Raw genomic sequence first — 18,573 nt, 5'->3', positions numbered from 1 at the left:
CTTTTTCGTAGAGACGTGCGACTTTTGTAAAGCCGCTTACTGAGGGATAAACTGCTACCGTCAAACCACATTCATCACAGTATTAAAGGACCATTAATAAATCTGACTTTGGACACATGTAAAAGTGGAGTAAGATGCAAGTGGAATGATAAATCTGGCCCTATGTCTGGCTCTTTTCATTGTTCTTCCAATGTTTCCGGCTGGACAGATTCTTAGAGGAAACCGGGGACATAAGCATTTCATTTGCACACGGTGCCTCTCTATGTAATGGAGCAGTCTGCTGCGCTATTAAAAGGGGTTGTCCGGGCGTTATAATATTGATGACCTATCCTCAGGCAAAGATCCTATACAGCAGCAGCGGACAGGAAGAGGGAAGAGTGACGGCACGTGCACACTGCGTGCGCCGTGTCATCATACAGCTGATCGGCGGCGGTGCCGGTTGTCGCACCCCTGCCGATCTGATGACCTATCCTCAGGATAGTAATACAATGTGTCGATTGGCAATGCAGTGAAGAGGAGTAGCGGTGCACGTGTCTCAGGGCCGGCGTGGAGAAGCGGTGCACGTGTCTCAGGGCCGGCGTGGAGAAGCGGTGCACGTGTCTCAGGGCCGGGGTGGAGAAGCGGTGCACGTGTCTCAGGGCCGGTGTGGAGAAGCGGTGCACGTGTCTCAGGGCCGGCGTGGAGAAGCGGTGCACGTGTCTCAGGGCCGGCGTGGAGAAGCGGTGCACGTGTCTCAGGGCCGGCGTGGAGAAGCGGTGCACGTGTCTCAGGGCCGGCGTGGAGAAGCGGTGCACGTGTCTCAGGGCCGGCGTGGAGAAGCGGTGCACGTGTCTCAGGGCCGGCCTCCCGTATAGATAAGGAGAAAAGAGACCAGCACTCGCTTGTTTAGTTAATCTTGCTGTGATTTATTGTCACATTCCAGTGACGCGATTCGGCATACAATCTGCCTTTGTCAAACTGTCAGGATAGGTCATCAATATTATAAAGCCCGGACAACCCCTTTAAAGTAAAAAAAAAAAATCAAAATAGAAATCCCAGCAAACATCAAACATAAAAGAGTTATTTTGTCCTGCCTTGGGGTGAGAGGAGCCTATAGGCCTAAAGGGAGTGTCAGCACTTTTGTCCATGGTAAACTAGGTAGGGGCTGCATACAAATATGCCCCCCGTGTGCAGGTACTGTCAAAGTTCATATTCACATTCGTCCTGATGCAAAAATCTCCTGTCTGTACTGCTCTCTCCAGCCCCTACTGACAACAGTTTAGCCTGGTGCATCCTGCTGACACTCATTAGCCTATGTACCAGGGAGTAGGGGAAACGCACATTGCAGCAGCTGTGTGAAAAGACCCTTTGCTCTCAAGATAATTAGATCACTGTACAAATAGAAAATGGGCAAAAGTAATCTGTATCTGACAATACATTGCCCAAAACAGAAGACTCTACACAACAGCCTTGCATTCCCTGCTCTATTATCAGACCCCTTCTGCTGGTGGAACGACACAGATTCAATAACATAGTAATGTAATATATAAACACTTATAATAAAATGTAGGTTGACTACAGGTGGATAAACAAGCTCAGAACAACTTGTGTTTAATACCTGGATATAGTTTTGTTGCCCATTCATGCAGACCAGCTAATTACGAGGGGCAAGCGATTGTTCAAGACTAGAAAAACATGGCTGCCCTCTTTAACCCCTTCCTGACCAGGCCTAATTTTGCAAATCTGAAATGTCACTTTGTGGGGTAATAACTTTGGAACACTGTTACTTATCCAGGCCATTCAGAGGCCGTTTTCTCATGACACATTGTACTTCATGTTAACGGTAAATTTGATTCATATGTTTTACCTTTATTTATAAAAAAAATCCAAAAGTTAACAGAAATGTGAAAAAATTAACTGTTTTCTAAATTTGAATCGCTCTGCTTTTAAAGGCCTCATGCACACGACCGTTTTATTCCGTGTCCGGAAACAAAAACGGATCACGGAACTAAGGAACCCCATTTTGCGGGACGGAACACAACAACGGTCGTGTGCATGAGGCCTAAGACAGATAGTGATGCCTCATAAAATATTAACATTCCCCGTATGTCTGTCTACTTTATGTTGGCATCATTTTAGTAATGCAAATTTAATTTTTTTAGGACGCTAGAAGGCTTAGAATTTTAGAAGCCTTCAGCTTTTTTAAGGACCAGTTCAGTTCTGAAGTCACTTTGTGGGGCTCACATAATACCAACCCATAAAATGATCCCATTTTAGAAAGGACATCCCTCAAACTATTCAAAACTGGTTTAAGAAATGTTGTTAACCCTTTAGGTATGCCACAGGAATTAAAGCAAAATAGGTGAAATTTCAAAATGGCACTTTTTGCAGATTTTCCATTTTAACCAGTTGCCGCAACTGTAACGCCGAAAGGCGTCATCGCGGCGGCTCCCCCAGGCTACGCTAACGCCGATTGGCGTCATCTCGCGTGAGCCGAGATTTCCTGTGAACGCGCGCGCACACACAGGCGCGGGCGTTCACAGGATCGGAAGGTAAGCGAGTGGATCTCCAGCCTGCCAGCGGCGATCGTTCGCTGGCAGGCTGGAGATGTGATTTTTTTTAACCCCTAACAGGTATATTAGACGCTGTTTTGATAACAGCGTCTAATATACCTGCTACCTGGTCCTCTGGTGGTCCCCTTTGTTTGGATCGACCACCAGAGGACACAGGTAGCTCAGTAATATGTTGCACCAAGCACCACTACACTACACCCCCCCCCCCCCGTCACTTATTAACCCCTTATTAGCCCCTGATCACCCCATATAGACTCCCTGATCACCCCCCTGTCATTGATCACCCCCCCTGTCAGGCTGCATTCAGATGTCCGCATGATTTTTACGGATCCACTGATAGATGGATCGGATCCGCAAAACACATACAGGCGTCTCCCTGGAGCCTTCCAGGGGGGGTGATCACCCCATATAGACTCCCTGATCACCCCCCTGTCATTGATCACCCCCCCTGTCAGGCTGCATTCAGATGTCCGTATGATTTTTACGGATCCACAAAACACATACGGACATCTGAATGGAGCCTTATAGGGGGGTGATCAATGACAGGGGGGTGATCACCCCATATAGACTCCCTGATCACCCCCCTGTCATTGATCACCCCCCTGTCAGGCTCCATTCAGACATTTTTTTGGCCCAAGTTAGCGGAAATTATTATTTTTTTCTTACAAAGTCTCATATTCCACTAACTTGTGTCAAAAAATAAAATCTCACATGAACTCACCATACCCCTCACGGAATCCAAATGCGTAAAATTTTTTAGACATTTATATTCCAGACTTCTCACGCTTTAGGGCCCCTAGAATGCCAGGGCAGTATAAATACCCCACATGTGACCCCATTTCGGAAAGAAGACACCCCCAGGTATTCCGTGAGGGGCATATTGAGTCCATGAAAGATTGAAATTTTTGTCCCAAGTTAGCGGAAAGGGAGACTTTGAGAAAAAAAATAAATAAAAAATCAATTTCCGCTAACTTGTGCCAAAAAAAAAAAATTCTATGAACTCGCCATGCCCCTCATTGAATACCTTGGGGTGTCTCCTTTCCAAAATGGGGTCACATGTGGGGTATTTATACTGCCCTGGCATTTTAGGGGCCCTAAAGCGTGAGAAGAAGTCTGGGATCCAAATGTCTAAAAATGCCCTCATAAAAGGAATGTGGGCCCCTTTGCGCATCTAGGCTGCAAAAAAGTGTCACACATGTGGTATCTCCGTACTCAGGAGAAGTTGGGGAATGTGTTTTGGGGCGTCATTTTACATATACCCATGCTGGGTGAGAGAAATATCTTGGCAAAAGACCACTTTTCCCATTTTTTTTATACAAAGTTGGCATTTGACCAAGATATTTATCTCACCCAGCATGGGTATATGTAAAAAGACACCCCAAAACACATTCCCCAACTTCTCCTGAGTACGGAGATACCAGATGTGTGACACTTTTTTGCAGCCTAGGTGGGCAAAGGGGCCCACATTCCAAAGAGCACCTTTCGGATTTCACAGGGCATTTTTTACAGAATTTGATTTCAAACTCCTTACCACACATAAGGGCCCCTAGAATGCCAGGGCAGTATAACTACCCCACAAGTGACCCCATTTTGGAAAGAAGAGACCCCAAGGTATTCGCTGATGGGCATAGTGAGTTCATGGAAGTTTTTATTTTTTGTCACAAGTTAGTGGAATGAGACTTTGTAAGAAAAAAAAAAAATCATCATTTTCCGCTAACTTGTGACAAAAAATAAAAAGTTCTATGAACTCACTATGCCCATCAGCGAATACCTTAGGGTGTCTACTTTCCGAAATGGGGTCATTTGTGGGGTGTTTGTACTGTCTGGCCATTGTAGAACCTCAGGAAACATGACAGGTGCTCAGAAAGTCAGAGCTGCTTCAAAAAGCGGAAATTCACATTTTTGTACCATAGTTGTAAACGCTTTAACTTTTACCCAAACCATTTTTTTTTTACCTAAACATTTTTTTTTTTTATCAAAGACATGTAGAACAATAAATTTAGAGCAAAATTTATATATGGATCTCGTTTTTTTTGCAAAATTTTACAACTGAAAAATGTCATTTCTTTGCAAAAAAATCGTTAAATTTCGATTAATAACAAAAAAAGTAAAAAAGTCAGCAGCAATGAAATACCACCAAATGAAAGCTCTATTAGTGAGAAGAAAAGGAGGTAAAATTCATTTGGGTGGTAAGTTGCATGACCGAGCAATAAACCGCTAAAGTTGTGAAGTGCCGATTTGTAAAAAAGGGCCTGGTCTTTAGGGGGGTATAAACCTGTGGTCCTTAAGTGGTTAATCAATATTTTCCTGGAACACATCAAGGGTTAACAAACCAAACCTCAATATGTATTACCCTGATTCTGCAGTTTTCAGAAACACCCCATATGTGGTCGTATACCACTGTTCGGGCACATGGCAGGGCACAGAAGGCAAGGAGCGCCATATGGTTTTTGGAGGGCAGATTTTGCTGGAATGTTATATTTGAAGAGGCCTTGAGGTAACCCCACAGTTAAAACCCCAAAAAGTGACCACATTTTGCAAACTATACCACCCAAGGAATTTTTAAGGGGTGTAGCGAGCACTTCACTCAACAGGTGTTTCATAGAATTTTTAACACTTGGGTGTGAAAATTAAAAAAACATTTTTTACAAGAAAATTGTGCTTTAGGCCCAAACTTTTTCACAAAAGATAACAGGAGAATATCCTCCCCCAATTTGCTACCCGCTTTCTCCTGAATACAGTAACACCCCAACTGTGGTCCTAAACTGGCATTTGGATTTTCTAACAAATCATTCTGTCATGGTTTTTAAGAGCAATAAAACTTAATTTTTTTGCTAAATGAGCTGCGTGGGGGCTTATTTTGTGCGAGACAAACTAGCTTTTATTGGCACCATTTTGGCATACATTTGGCTTTCTGGTTGCTTTTTATCGAATTTTTGTGAGGTAAAGTAATAAAAAGCAGTTTGGTGTCATTTTTTACACTGTTCACTTGATGGGGTAGATCATGTGCTATTTTTATAGATCCGGTCCTTACGGACGCAACAATATCAAATATTAATTTTTTTTACATTTTACACAATAAGGCCTAGTTCACACAAACTTTTTTTTTGCGACCTGTATACGGAACCATTCATTTCAATGGTTCCACAAAAAAAAAAAAAAAAAATGTACTCCGTATGCATTCCGTTTCTGTATTTCCGTTCCGTTGAAAGATAGAACATGTCCTATTATTGCCCGCAAATCACGTTCCGTGGCTCCATTCAAGTCAATAAGTCCGCAAAAAAAACGGAACACATACGGAAATGCATCCGTATCAGTTCCGTTTTTGCTGAACCATCTATGGAAAGTTTTATGCCCAGCCCAATTTTTTCAATGTAATTACTGTATATGCCCAACGGAAAAACAAGACACACAACGGAAACAAAAAAAACGGACCGCAAAACACTGAAAAAGCCATACGTTTGTGTGAACTAGGCCTAAGAGCATTTAAAAAATAAATAAATCATGTTTTTGTGTTGCGATTTTCATAAAGCTATATATTTTTTTCATTTTTCTGGCTATAGTCTTGTGTGAGGTTTTGTTTTTTGCGGGATGAGGTCACGTTTTTATTGCTACCATTTTGGGGTACATGCGATTTTTTGATTGATATGTTTTTTGTGAGGTGACAAAACATTTTTGGCATCATTTTTATGGTTTTGTTTTTTTACACAATTCACTTGATGGGGTAGATCATGTGATATTTTTGTAGAGCCAATTGTTACGGATGCGGCGATACCAATATATATTTTTTTACATTTTACACAATCGAAGCATTTTTAGAAGAAAAAAAAAAATAATGTTTTGTGCAGCAATTTTCAGAGCTATATTTTTGTATTTTTCTGGCTATGGTCTTGTGGGGGCTCATTTTTTGCAGGATGAGGTGATGTTTTCATTGCTACTATTTTGGGATACATGCGACTTTTTGATTGATTAAGGCCTCTTTCACACGACCGTATTGCTTTTTCAGTGTTTTGCGGGCTGTTTTTCCATTTTTTGTTTCGGTTCCGTTGGGCATATACAGTATACAGTAATTACACAGAAAAAAATTGGGCTGGGCATAAAATTTTCAATAGATGGTTCCGCTAAAACGGAATGGATACAGAAGACATACGGATGCATTTCCGTATGTGTTCCTTTTTTTGGCGTACCCACTGACTTGAATAGAGCCACGGAACGTGTTTTGCGGGCAATAATAGGACATGTTCTATCTTTTAACGGAACACATTCATATTTTTTTTTTGCGGAACCATTGAAATGAATGGTTCCGTATATGAACCGGAAAAAACAGCCCGTAAATGAAAAAAAAAAATATTGTTTTTTGGGAGTGGCATTCACCTGATGGAGGAGATCATATGATATTATTAGAGAGCCGGTCGTTGGTTGCGGACGTGGTTATACCAAATATGTCCATTTTATTTTTGTTCTATTTAAAAAAAAATTTTTTTACATTTTTTCAATGGGGGAACATTTTTATTTTACACTTTTTTACCCCCCCATAAGGTCATACAAGACCTCTGGGGAACATTTAACTTCATTTTTTAAACTATTGATTCCTCCTGTAACTGGGGCTGACATCGTAGCCCCAGTTACAGGGGAAATACACCCCCCCAGAGAGGCTGTACAGCAGTATACAGCGCTGTACAGACTCCGTGCAGGGCTGATCGAGGTTTGTGGAAGACCTGACAGCTCCTGCACTCTCCCGGCCCCGGCGGACACCTCACCACCGGGCCGCGACAGGAAGCGCTATGCTGTGTATACAGCGATCTAGAAGGCAGGGACACAGAGGAACAGTCCCTGCCTTCTCTCTGGGGTGCCCTGCTGTCACCGACAGCAGGGCCCCCACTTGGCAGCTGCACAATTAGTGTGCAGTTGCCATCTCTCAATTGACATTCCAGAACGTCCATTCAGAGATAAACTGACCGCCCAAGGACGTTTATAGTCAATGGGTGGTTAAGAAACATTGCTATTTTCTTCCATTAAAAGCCTTGTTTTAGGCAGGAGAGACTGTAGTATTTGGTGTTGCGTGGAGGCGCTTACATACGTTATAGATTTTTATGGTGGAGCAAATATAGAAAAAAATAATATTCTTTATATTGTATACTGTCTATGTTTTAGTCTAACCTCCTAATCCTTCAGGTTATTATGGTCGTGTGGACAGCGTTAGCTTGTTTTAGTCATTGTATGCACAAGAAAATGTACCGTATAAATCGTCCTTCATAATTCTTTAAAAAAAATTATTATTCTTTTTTTTTATCTCACTAAGGGATTACAGTTGAATATTTTTATTTCACACTTGGTGCATTAGCATACCCCTATATACATTATGATGTGGGTCACTACACTAGATCCTAGGGTCCAAGGAACTGACTATGCAGGGATTCCCTCCATCGCCAGTACACCCAGTGACCCAATAGAAAAAAAAAGTTTCCATTGTAGAAACCTTATTTAAAAAAAGGCATATTGGCAGCTACTAATGGAAAAACTTACTAAGGCTACTTTCACATCTACGCTTTCCCTTTCCGCTATTGAGATCAGTCATATGATCTCAATTGCGGTGGAAAACGCTTCCGTTTTGTCCCCATTCATTGTCAATGGGGACAAAACTGAATGAAACTAAATGCACCAGAATGCATTCCATTACGTTTGGTTGCGTCCCCTTTCCGAACAGAATAACGCTGCAAGCAGCGTTTCTCCGATGTGGTGCGGAGCAAGACGGATCAGTCATGACTCACAATGTAAGTCAATGGAGACGGGTCCGTTTTTTCGGACACAATAGAAAATGGATCCGTACCCCATTGACTTTCAATGGTGTTTATGATGGATACGTCATGGCTATTTTAAAGATATAACAACCGGATCCGTTCATAACGGATGCAGACGTTTGTATTATCATGACGGAAGTGCTTTGGCTGATCCATGATCAATCCAGCAAAAACGCTGGTGTGAAAAGGAGCCTTATTTATTTAGTTACAAAAATGCTCCAGTTGTGGTATGTTCTCTTTACTCCATTATACTGGCGCCCCCTGGGATTTAATCTGTACTGTAATAAGCACGTACACCTACCAAGCTCATTGAGCATAGTCACACATGCTCAGTTCCATCCTTCTATTGCCATCAGTTGCAACTACTGATAGATGCTCTGACTGATACAGGAAGAGCTAAACCATAAAGAACACTAGGGATCAACCGATTATCGGTTTTACAGATATTATCGGCCGATATTCATGATTTTGAACGTTATCGGCATCTATTTTGCCGATATACCAATAATGTATCGGGAAAACGGATCGCGCTGCTGACAGCGCTCTCCGGGTTTCCTCAGCAGCACAGGGGAGAAGGAAGCAGTACAGGGGAGAAGGAAGCAGTACAGGGGAGAAGGAAGCAGTGTCTCCCTCCCCCCTGCGCTGCCACCAATGAGAGGAGGGAGGACAAGAGGAGGGGAGGACAAGAGGAGGGGAGGACAAGAGGAGGGGAGGACAAGAGGAGGGGAGGACAAGAGGAGGGGAGGACAAGAGGAGGGGAGGACAAGAGGAGGGGAGGACAAGAGGAGGGGAGGGTCTGTGGCCACTGCGACACCAATGAAGACAACTGTCTCATTAATTCATACACAGGAGGCGGGAGCTGGCTGCAGAATCACATAGCCGGCTCCCGACCTCTATGACAAGTAGCTGCGATCCGTGGTAGTTAACCCCTCAGGTGCCGCACCTGAGGGGTTAACTGCCGCAGATCGCGGCTACCGCTCATAGAGGTCGGGAGCCGGCTATGTGAATCTGCAGCCAGCTCCAGCCTCCTTGTGTATGAATTAATGAGACAGTTATCTTCATTGGTGTCGCAGTGCGCCGCGCCCCCCCCCCCCACCCCAGTATTAATCATTGGTGGCGCAGTGCACCCCCCACCATTCTTCATTGGTGGCAGTGGCCACAGGGTCCCCTCTCCCCTCAGTGGCAGTTCCCATCGGAGCCCCAGCAGTGTAATCCTGGGGCTCCGATCAGTTACCATGGCAGCCAAGACGCTATTGAAGCCCTGGCTTCCATAGTCAGCTCCCTTGCTGCTGTGTGCACAAAGCACAGAGCAGCAGGGACAGTGCGAGGTCCTATTCACCCTGATAGAGTTCTATCAGGGTGAATAGGACAAGGGTTCTAGTCCCTAAGGGGGCTGGTAGTAAGTATTAAAAAAAAAAAAAAAACACAACACACACCAAAATATTAATTATAGATTAAAAAGATTTACAAAAAAAAAAATACCTAAACGTTAACAATAAACATTCATTTTCAGCAGATTTGTGTGGGATTTTTTTTTTTCTTTTCAAAAAAGAAAATTCACAGAATATATCGGTATAAATTATCGGCTATCGGCCTGAAAGTTCATAGATTATCGGTATCGGCCCTAAAAAAAAAATCGATATCGGTCGATCCCTAAAGGACACCCCTTGAGTTGTGATAGAGATGCAACAGCAAGGACACCCCCTGAGCTGTAGAACGGATATACCCCTGAGCTGCCAGCCTGAAGAGAATCTATCAGCAGAGGTCGCAATAACGCCTGTACAAGCGTCAGACGCCTGTTCAGGCCATTTTACTCCCTGGAAAAAGTCTAAGGCGTACCGATACGCCTTAGACTTTTCCCTGCTATTCATCAGCGCAGTGAGCGCTGTGAACGGCACAGGCAGCGCAGCGATGCTGCTGCTGCCTGAAACAACCAATAACAAGGCTCCTTACAACAGTGAGGAGCTTTGTTATTGGTCAGTTTGAGCGGGCTGCCGGAGCTTATGGCACACCGCTCTGAAGGGATGAAGGAGGCGCGCGATCCTCACTGGCGGGGCAAGTGGGAATCTGTGAAATATAGTGGGGATCAGAGCGTCTTGTTTTTCCCCTATAGTGATGAGTCTGAAGCGCTCAGCCGAGCGCCGTCTCTCCTCCTGCCGAGTGCGGTACTGAAGACGGCCTCAATAGAAGGTCTAGGGGACCGTCTTCACTACATCGCTCAGCAGTGAGGAAAAGTGTCTGAGTTCTTCAGACCCCTGCTTATAGAAGTCAGCGGGGGTCCCAGCGCTGGACACAGGAGAGCTCCATAACAACAGACCTGTCAACTTTCTTATGAATCCATCAAGGATTTATTGCAGCATGTTCCATCAGACGCTGAACTAGACATATTGGGCGGCACATGGTGCTACAAGGACTGCATGTGGCCATTTACAGCCTCCAGGACATAGTCCCTCTGCCAAGCACATGAAGTACTCCACTGTAAAATTGTATAATCCAATAACCACAGCGGTGGTGGCAATTTTGTGGCATGAGATAGGGAAATGGGTCATGGAAGACAAACTCCCCTTTATAGCGAGATCAAGCATAACACAAAATGACAGCCTCTAGATCAGGGATCAGCAACCTCCGGCCCTCCAGCTGTTCTGAAACTACAACTCCCAGTATCCTCCTTTCACCTATTTGGGAGTTACAAGAACAGCTGAGCAAGTGTGCATGCTGGGAGTTGTAGTTTCACAGCAGTGCTGGAGTGCCAAAGGTTGCTGCTCCCTAGATCGGTGGTTATCACTGCGTGATGACATCATCCAGATCCATAACATGTGACTGTGGCGATGCAAGGTATGTGCCCGGGTCTTTCACTTGTGTCCTTGGCACCAGCATGCACCACCATCCATTGTGCCTGTGTCCTGCTCCGCCAGTGCCTCAGGTCTCTTCAGAGTCTACCAACAGCCGCGGTGGCACTGACATACCCACCTGAGAGCTCATCTACAAGGACGTAACTTTGGTGGGCAGCAATGGCCCAGTGACCAGCGGCACAGAAACAGCAGCAGCAAAAATTAAAAGGGATTTTCCCAAGATCAACACTATTTACCTATCCATACTTGACCCAGAGAACACTAGAACATGGTAACCAAGGTGAGACCCCCAGCGATCATGTACTTGAAGGGGACATGTCTGTTTTAGTAACGACTTGCATTTCCCATGCAATAACAATTCTGGGGAGTCAATTCTTGTGACTCTATATTGTACCATTACTCTATTATTCCTACTAGAACTTATGAACGAATTTCAAGTAGTCTGCAATAAAAGCCGAGCTGGATGTTACCAGTTGACAGCACTGATTGAATAATGTCAAGCTATCTAAATTTGCTATTTATGCATGCAAGACAGTTCTAGATACTAGTAATGGTTTCCCTTAATGTTATGAAGGCCTCCGTATTAACTATTTGAATTACTGTAACTTTCGTACTCCTCATCGGCTAAAAATACTCCTCTAAAATGGTAAGAGGAGTATTTTTACTCTTCCAGAAAAAATGTAGCGCGACCTCTCTGTCTATCAGAGCACTGAATGGAGTGATCTCTGGATCTATGTGAGGTACAGGGCTGCTTCTAGCTTTGTTAGGAAGAGACTCATGTACTAAATGGTGTCCAATTTTTCATTTGAAATCAGTCATAGCACGACCCCTTTAAAAGGGGTTATCCAATCACCCAGACATCATAAAAAGGACGCTCTTTGGGAACTTACATTTTGAATGTCTATCGCAGAGTGCAGAGTCCCGCATGTCACAAAGTCTAATTGTTCCTTTGCTACTGCTGTAGACGAACACATTACATTGGTGAGGGTGGAATTCAGCAGCTGTGATGACTTCTGTCAGTTCCTCCATGTTAGCAGGCTTAATATCTACAATGTCTGGCAATGTGGTTAAGGTCTTTATCCTCCGGGCTCGAAAAGAAACATGGGTGGGGATGAATAATAGGTTTGACAGCCACTGGGAGGTGTCGCACGCAGCTTTTGTGTGGCAGTTTGTGGCAAAGCCAGAGGTGGATTAAGAAGGAAGGAGTAGCATCAGTCCTTCCTTTTCAACCCACTAATTACTTTGGCTCAAAAAGCTGCATCAAAACCTGCCGCGCAAAAGCAGAGTGTGGCACTACCCCTAAAGAGATCTACTACAAAAAACAAAAACAAAACAAAAAACACAGTAACCTAAGAGGCATTACAAGCAAATACAACATCAAGTCAACAGCCAATATAGACAATTAAAATGTGAATTTTAAAGGGTACATATTTACACAAACTTCTGAGAATTCATAGTGACACGTTCGATATCTTGCTCCACTCTCAAAGCAATTGGTGTATGTAGATTCAGAGAAAAATTTAAATGAAAAATTCCTGGGACGATACACTTCATCCAGGATCCTCTGTAGAGACTTCATTTACCAAATGTGGCAAATGTAAAGTGTAAGGGGAAAAAATAATAATAAGCTGAAAGCCAAAAGTAAAACAAAAACCTTACAAACTGTTTTCACCAGAAAAGGATACTAAAACTTCTATCTGTAATTTCTAAATGCCATAAATTAATTCTCAGGTCATCTGCAGAGAGGTATGTTTCATGATCACTATTAACTGAAATAGAGTTTATATGATATGTATGTGCATTTGCAAATATCCTCCGTGGACTTGCTTCAACCATTAGGTCCATGGGTCTCAATATTGGCACCTAGAATGAGAAAAGGGAAATATGAAATAAGTACAAGTGAGAATAAATTCCCTGTACAAAGTTTATTAAATATAATGCCTTATGCCATAAATTTCATCTAGATCTGGGTTCCACCTCTGGGACCTGCAATCTATCCCAAAGATTCCCACCCACCCCACTCCTGGCATTTCACGTCTATGGGAGTTCCATAAAAATGGCTGGGCATGCTTGCTTGGTTATTTTTGGAACAGCAGCCATGAGTTGGGGTCAATGGCCTCCTTTTTGGAGATAGGAGTCATCCCCTCCCATAAAAGGGGTTATCCGACCCCTGAAATGCCGCGGCTCCTCTCACACAATGTACTTACCTCGCTCCCTGGCAACCTCGTCGCTTCTGAAGCCTGCACGGCCAGTGCTGCATCTCCTCGTTGTGTGGATGAAGACATCTGGTATCGCAGCCAGTGACGAGCCTCCCTAGCATCGCGGGTGACGCTAGAGAGGTTCGTCCTCATCACTGCCTGCCATTAAAGTCAATTGATACGTAAGCTGCCCATGGAGATCAATTTCTAAACATGTGCAATCGCTTACCCGTAGAGAACTGATTCTAAAGGGATCGCGTAGTCTGCCATCTTCATCTTTTAGGTTGTAACCTTCTGCTCTTTTATCACGTTCACTAATTTTCCACAACTTTATAGTCTTGTCTAGAAAGAAACCATGTTTTAGAAAGTGTCTGTATTAAGAACTCATGTTTGAAACCAAACAAAATCCATGCCCCATAACTAGATTCTTAACGGACTGAACACAGCACAAATACGTAAAGTCTGTGTAGTGTCATAAGATTAACGCAAGTCTATAACTGTTCAACCTGAGATGCCAAAAGCGCAATACAACATGTTCCTGTGAACTGCGAGACTTACAGGTTCTACGCTGCTCTAGGAACACTGAACATGAAAACGCTCCATGAGGGTATGGCCACGTGTTGCAAAAATCTGTCACCACAAAAACCTTCTGAAATGAGCTGGTTTTTGAGGTAGCATTGCTGGAGGAAGCACAGCAGGTTTTCCACACGGCAAAGGATAAAGGGCATCTGTCAGCAGAAACTGGCTGACCTGTTACATGATGAAGGCATCTGTGTTGGTCCCATGTGCCCGCATTACTGAGAAAAATGATGTTTTAATATAGGCAAATGAGTCTCTAGGAGCAACGGGGGCGTTACCGTTACACCTAGAGGCTCTGCTCTCTCTGCAGAGCCCTCTGTACTTTGACAGGGCCAGGCAGTGAAAACGTCATCACATCTGGCCCCGTGAAAGTGCAGAGGGCTCAGCAGTTGCACAGAAAGTGGAGCCTCTTGGTGCAACCACAACAACCCTGTTGCTCCTAGATGCTCATTTGCACGCATTAAAACACGATTTTGTAGACAGCCGGGGGTTACAAGCAGGGTCATCATCCATGTCAACCACGCATGCTTGATGTTATGATATGGGAGGGGGTAGTAGGAATAGACATCCTTTGGGGGTGGGACGGGCAATTTTGTTGTTACTTTCATTTTATGCACTGAATCGATCTTGTTATCTTGATGTACTCATATTACAAAAAAAAAAAAGAAAAAACATGTAATGTATCTTATGCTTACTTTTATGTGACATGCTGAGATAATCGATATGTAAGATGATACATTATGAATAAAGATAGGTTAAAAACAAAAAAAAAACAAACGATTTTTTAAACCAGATGCCTTCGGCTGCCAAGTGCGCATGCAGCAGGTCAGTCAGTTTCACAGGTACAGAACTGCTGACGGATGCCCTTTAAAAGGCGAGGGTAAAACCTGCAGCAAGAAATTACTTGCTACAGATTGAAAACTTGCAGCGCTCCAATTGACAGTTTTTTTTTCAGTATGTGGATATTTCTGAAATCTCACCCACTTTGCTTGTACTATAAATGCAGCAGATTTTCAGGTGCAAAATTCCTCAGCAGTGAATCTGCAGAATTGACACCACGTGTGGTCGCCCCCTAAAAGGTTCATACACTATGATAAATTAACTTACCATTGGTAGAAAGGAGACAATGGGCTGCATTTTGCTGCGGCAACCACCTAATTTTGTTAATTTTCTCTTCAATTTCTAGACTTTTTAAGTAGTCAAATTCAGGTTCATGGCTCTGAAAGGTGCTGTAAACATTGTATTCACCCCTAAAATGAGGACGGCTTTTACTCTGCGGCGGGAAAAATAACATACATGTAAAGTAACGCACATGTAATATATAAGTTTAGAATTCTATACAGAGCTTAGACAAACTATTCCCCCTCTTCAACACTTTTTTTTATTATTGCTTTAACACATCTAAAATTACATTTTAAGCTACTCTGCAACAGATCTAGAATAAAACTGACGACTTTGCTCCTTTCTAAGGCTCCTTTCACATATGCGTTTTGGTTTCAGGTTTTAAAATCTCAAAACCTGACCAAAACAGATACGTCTTGACTACAGATCAGTATGCATCTGTTCCGATAGGATGCGGATGTGTGAATTCTAAAACGGAACAAACAGGATCGGTCACTAAATACACCGACAGTCAATGGATGAGTTTTTTTTTTTAGGATTCTAAAAAACCGGATCCATCACTATTGACTTAGACAGTTTTTAGTGACAGATCCACTTTGTTCTGTTTTGATTAGGGATGTCCCGATACCAGTATCGGTACCGATACCGGGCATTTGCACGAGTACATGTACTCGTGCAAATGTCCCCGATACCACTGCCGATACCTGTGCGCCGCTTCTATGTGTCCGTCCGCGGCCCCTGCATCTCGCACAGCAAACAGCTTCACAGGCAGCAGCAGGCAGTGTAATTGGAGCCTAGAGTGGAAGCTAGGCCCGCCCCTCCCCGCCCTCCAACCAATCAGAGACTCGCAGCACAGGGAGCGTAGTGCAGGGACTCAGAGAATCGTCTGACAGTTTATTAGTTAAAAGAATCCAATGAGTCACAGACAGTGTCACCGAGTCCCTGCCAGACTTCCTGCTCTGCGGCTCCCTGTAAGTCCGTCCGGGGGAAGGGCATTATTAGCATAGCATGTAGTGGAGCTGTGTGTGTACAGGGTGCATGTAGCAGAGCAGGAAGTCTGGGGTGACACAGTCTCTGACTCATTCGATTCGTTTTAACTAATAAACTCTCAGACGATTCTCTGAGTCCCTGCAATAACTATAATTACATCACAGTCTGCTCCACTGCATTCACTGTAGCAGAGCTGTGTTTGTCTGGAGCGAGTCCCTCTAAAAGTGATAGTGTCTGTCTTCTATGGCCCTGGTCCTTCCCTTCCTGCCTGAAAGCTGCACATTGATCTCTAAAAGCAGGCATTAGGGCAAGAAGAAATATACATTACTGTATGATGGCCACAAGACTATTATACTGAGGGGGGGCTTCAAAAATTGTTGTCCTGACTCCTTACAGTAGCGTCTCCTTGTGGCTGCCCCCATACAGTATAACCTCTCCTTGTGGCTGCCCCCATACAGTGTAACGTCTCCTTGTGGCTGCCCCCATACAGTATAACCTCTCCTTGTGGCCGCCCCCATACAGTGTAACGTCTCCTTGTGGCCGCCCCCATACAGTGTAACGTCTCCTTGTGGCCGCCCCCATACAGTGTAACGTCTCCTTGTGGCTGCCCCCATACAGTGTAACGTCTCCTTGTGGCCGCCCCCCATACAGTGTAACGTCTCCTTGTGGCTGCCCCCCATACAGTGTAACGTCTCCTTGTGGCTGCCCCCATACAGTGTAACGTCTCCTTGTGGCTGCCCCCATACAGTGTAACGTCTCCTTGTGGCTGCCCCCATACAGTATAACGTCTCCTTGTGGCTGCCCCCATACAGTATAACGTCTCCTTGTGGCTGCCCCCATACAGTATAACGTCTCCTTGTGGCCGCCCCCATACAGTATAACGTCTTCTTGTGGCTGCCCCCATACAGTGTAACGTCTCCTTGTGGCTGCCCCCATACAGTGTAACGTCTCCTTGTGACTGCCCCCATACAGTATAACGTCTCCTTGTGGCTGCCCCCATACAGTGTAACGTCTCCTTGTGGCCGCCCCCATACAGTGTAACGTCTCCTTGTGGCTGCCCCCATACAGTGTAACGTCTCCTTGTGACTGCCCCCATACAGTATAACGTCTCCTTGTGACTGCCCCCATACAGTATAACGTCTCCTTGTGGCTGCCCCCATACAGTGTAACGTCTCCTTGTGGCTGCCCCCATACAGTATAACGTCTCCTTGTGGCCGCCCCCATACAGTATAACGTCTCCTTGTGGCCGCCCCCATACAGTGTAACGTCTCCTTGTGGCTGCCCCCATACAGTATAATGTCTCCTTGGAATGTTATAGTTCTGTTTTTGGGCCTTTTGGTTGGTCAGTGGTCAGAAAATACATGTGTGTGCATTTTAATTGTTAAAATTAGTATCGGTAATTGGTATCGGTGAGTACTTAAATAAAAGTATCGGTACTCGTACTCAGTCTTAAAAAAATGGTATCGGGACATCCCTAGTTTTGATGATCGGACACAAAACCGCAGCTTGCAGTAAAACGGACTGCTGACATAACAGAAGACATCCTGAGCGGATCACTTTCACAAAACAGTTTTGGCACAGTTTAGAGATCCTCTGCCGGATCTCAAAACACATATGTGAAAGAAGCTTTAAAGGGAACCTGTCACCTAGAAAACGCATATTAAACCGCCAGCAGTACCTTATTGCAGCCTGTAGCAGGATTATAAAGGTGTCTGTCTTTTCTGTACAATGCGCCAAAAGTCTGAAAAAAGAGGCTATGTAAACAATAGTCTTGAAGTCGGGGGGCAGCGGCTTTCTAGCCTGAAGTCAAGCGTGCCCCTTTATAATCCTGCTACAGGCCGCAATAAAAGGTACTGCTGGCGGTTTAAGATACATTTTCTAGGTGACAGGTTCCCTTTAAGCGCCTATGCATTTCCATGGTAAGGGATCATTCAGACGAACGTAAGGCTGCTGCGCCCATGTTGCGGGCCACGGACCTAAATGATACCTCAATTAACATGTCCTAACTTTTGCAGTGCGGAGACGAAAGCCCACAGAAGCACTTCCGAGTGTTTCCATAGGCTTCCAATCCGTGCCCCCGCAACGCAAAAGAAAGATAGGACATGCCCTTTTGCCGTATCCTGCGGACCACGGATCTATTCAAGTCAATGGGTCCGCACCGCAGCACGGAGTTCACATGGCTGGTGCCCCTGTATTGTGGATGCCCATGTTGCAGACCGCGAACAGTGGACTGCGGCCATAAGATTGTGTGAATGAGCCCTAATAGTCAGTGGAATAGTTAGATGCTGCAGCCATACTCCTTTCCACCTGGGAGGTAAAGACAGTGACTACAGGATCAGATTACACATTTATTTCAGATATTGTATGTTGGTACAGTAGACAATTGATTGCAAAGGTGGATATAGTCTTTAACTAGGTTAATACTGAATTCATATGTATTAACAACCAGTACCATGGTGCATGAATCGGGTCTCAGCAT

General features: G+C 44.3%; 1 protein-coding gene across 1 annotated transcript in view; it reads right to left on the bottom strand.

Moving 5' to 3' along the window:
- Positions 1–18,573, bottom strand: part of PPP2R2D (protein phosphatase 2 regulatory subunit Bdelta) — a 53,662-nt gene that overhangs the window by 7,930 nt on the left and 27,159 nt on the right. The window contains exons 4-7 of the mRNA XM_040435102.1: positions 15,090–15,255; positions 13,633–13,745; positions 12,891–13,068; positions 12,096–12,260 (exon numbers count right to left, since the gene is read on the bottom strand). Coding sequence (XP_040291036.1) covers positions 12,096–12,260; positions 12,891–13,068; positions 13,633–13,745; positions 15,090–15,255 — 622 coding nt within the window. The remainder of the gene's footprint in view (positions 1–12,095; positions 12,261–12,890; positions 13,069–13,632; positions 13,746–15,089; positions 15,256–18,573) is intronic.

Source organism: Bufo bufo, chromosome 6, assembly GCF_905171765.1.
Source record: "Bufo bufo chromosome 6, aBufBuf1.1, whole genome shotgun sequence".
Classification (NCBI taxonomy): domain Eukaryota; kingdom Metazoa; phylum Chordata; class Amphibia; order Anura; family Bufonidae; genus Bufo; species Bufo bufo.
Note: the sequence above shows the minus strand (reverse complement) of the source record. Positions and strands in the feature narration are given on the sequence as shown.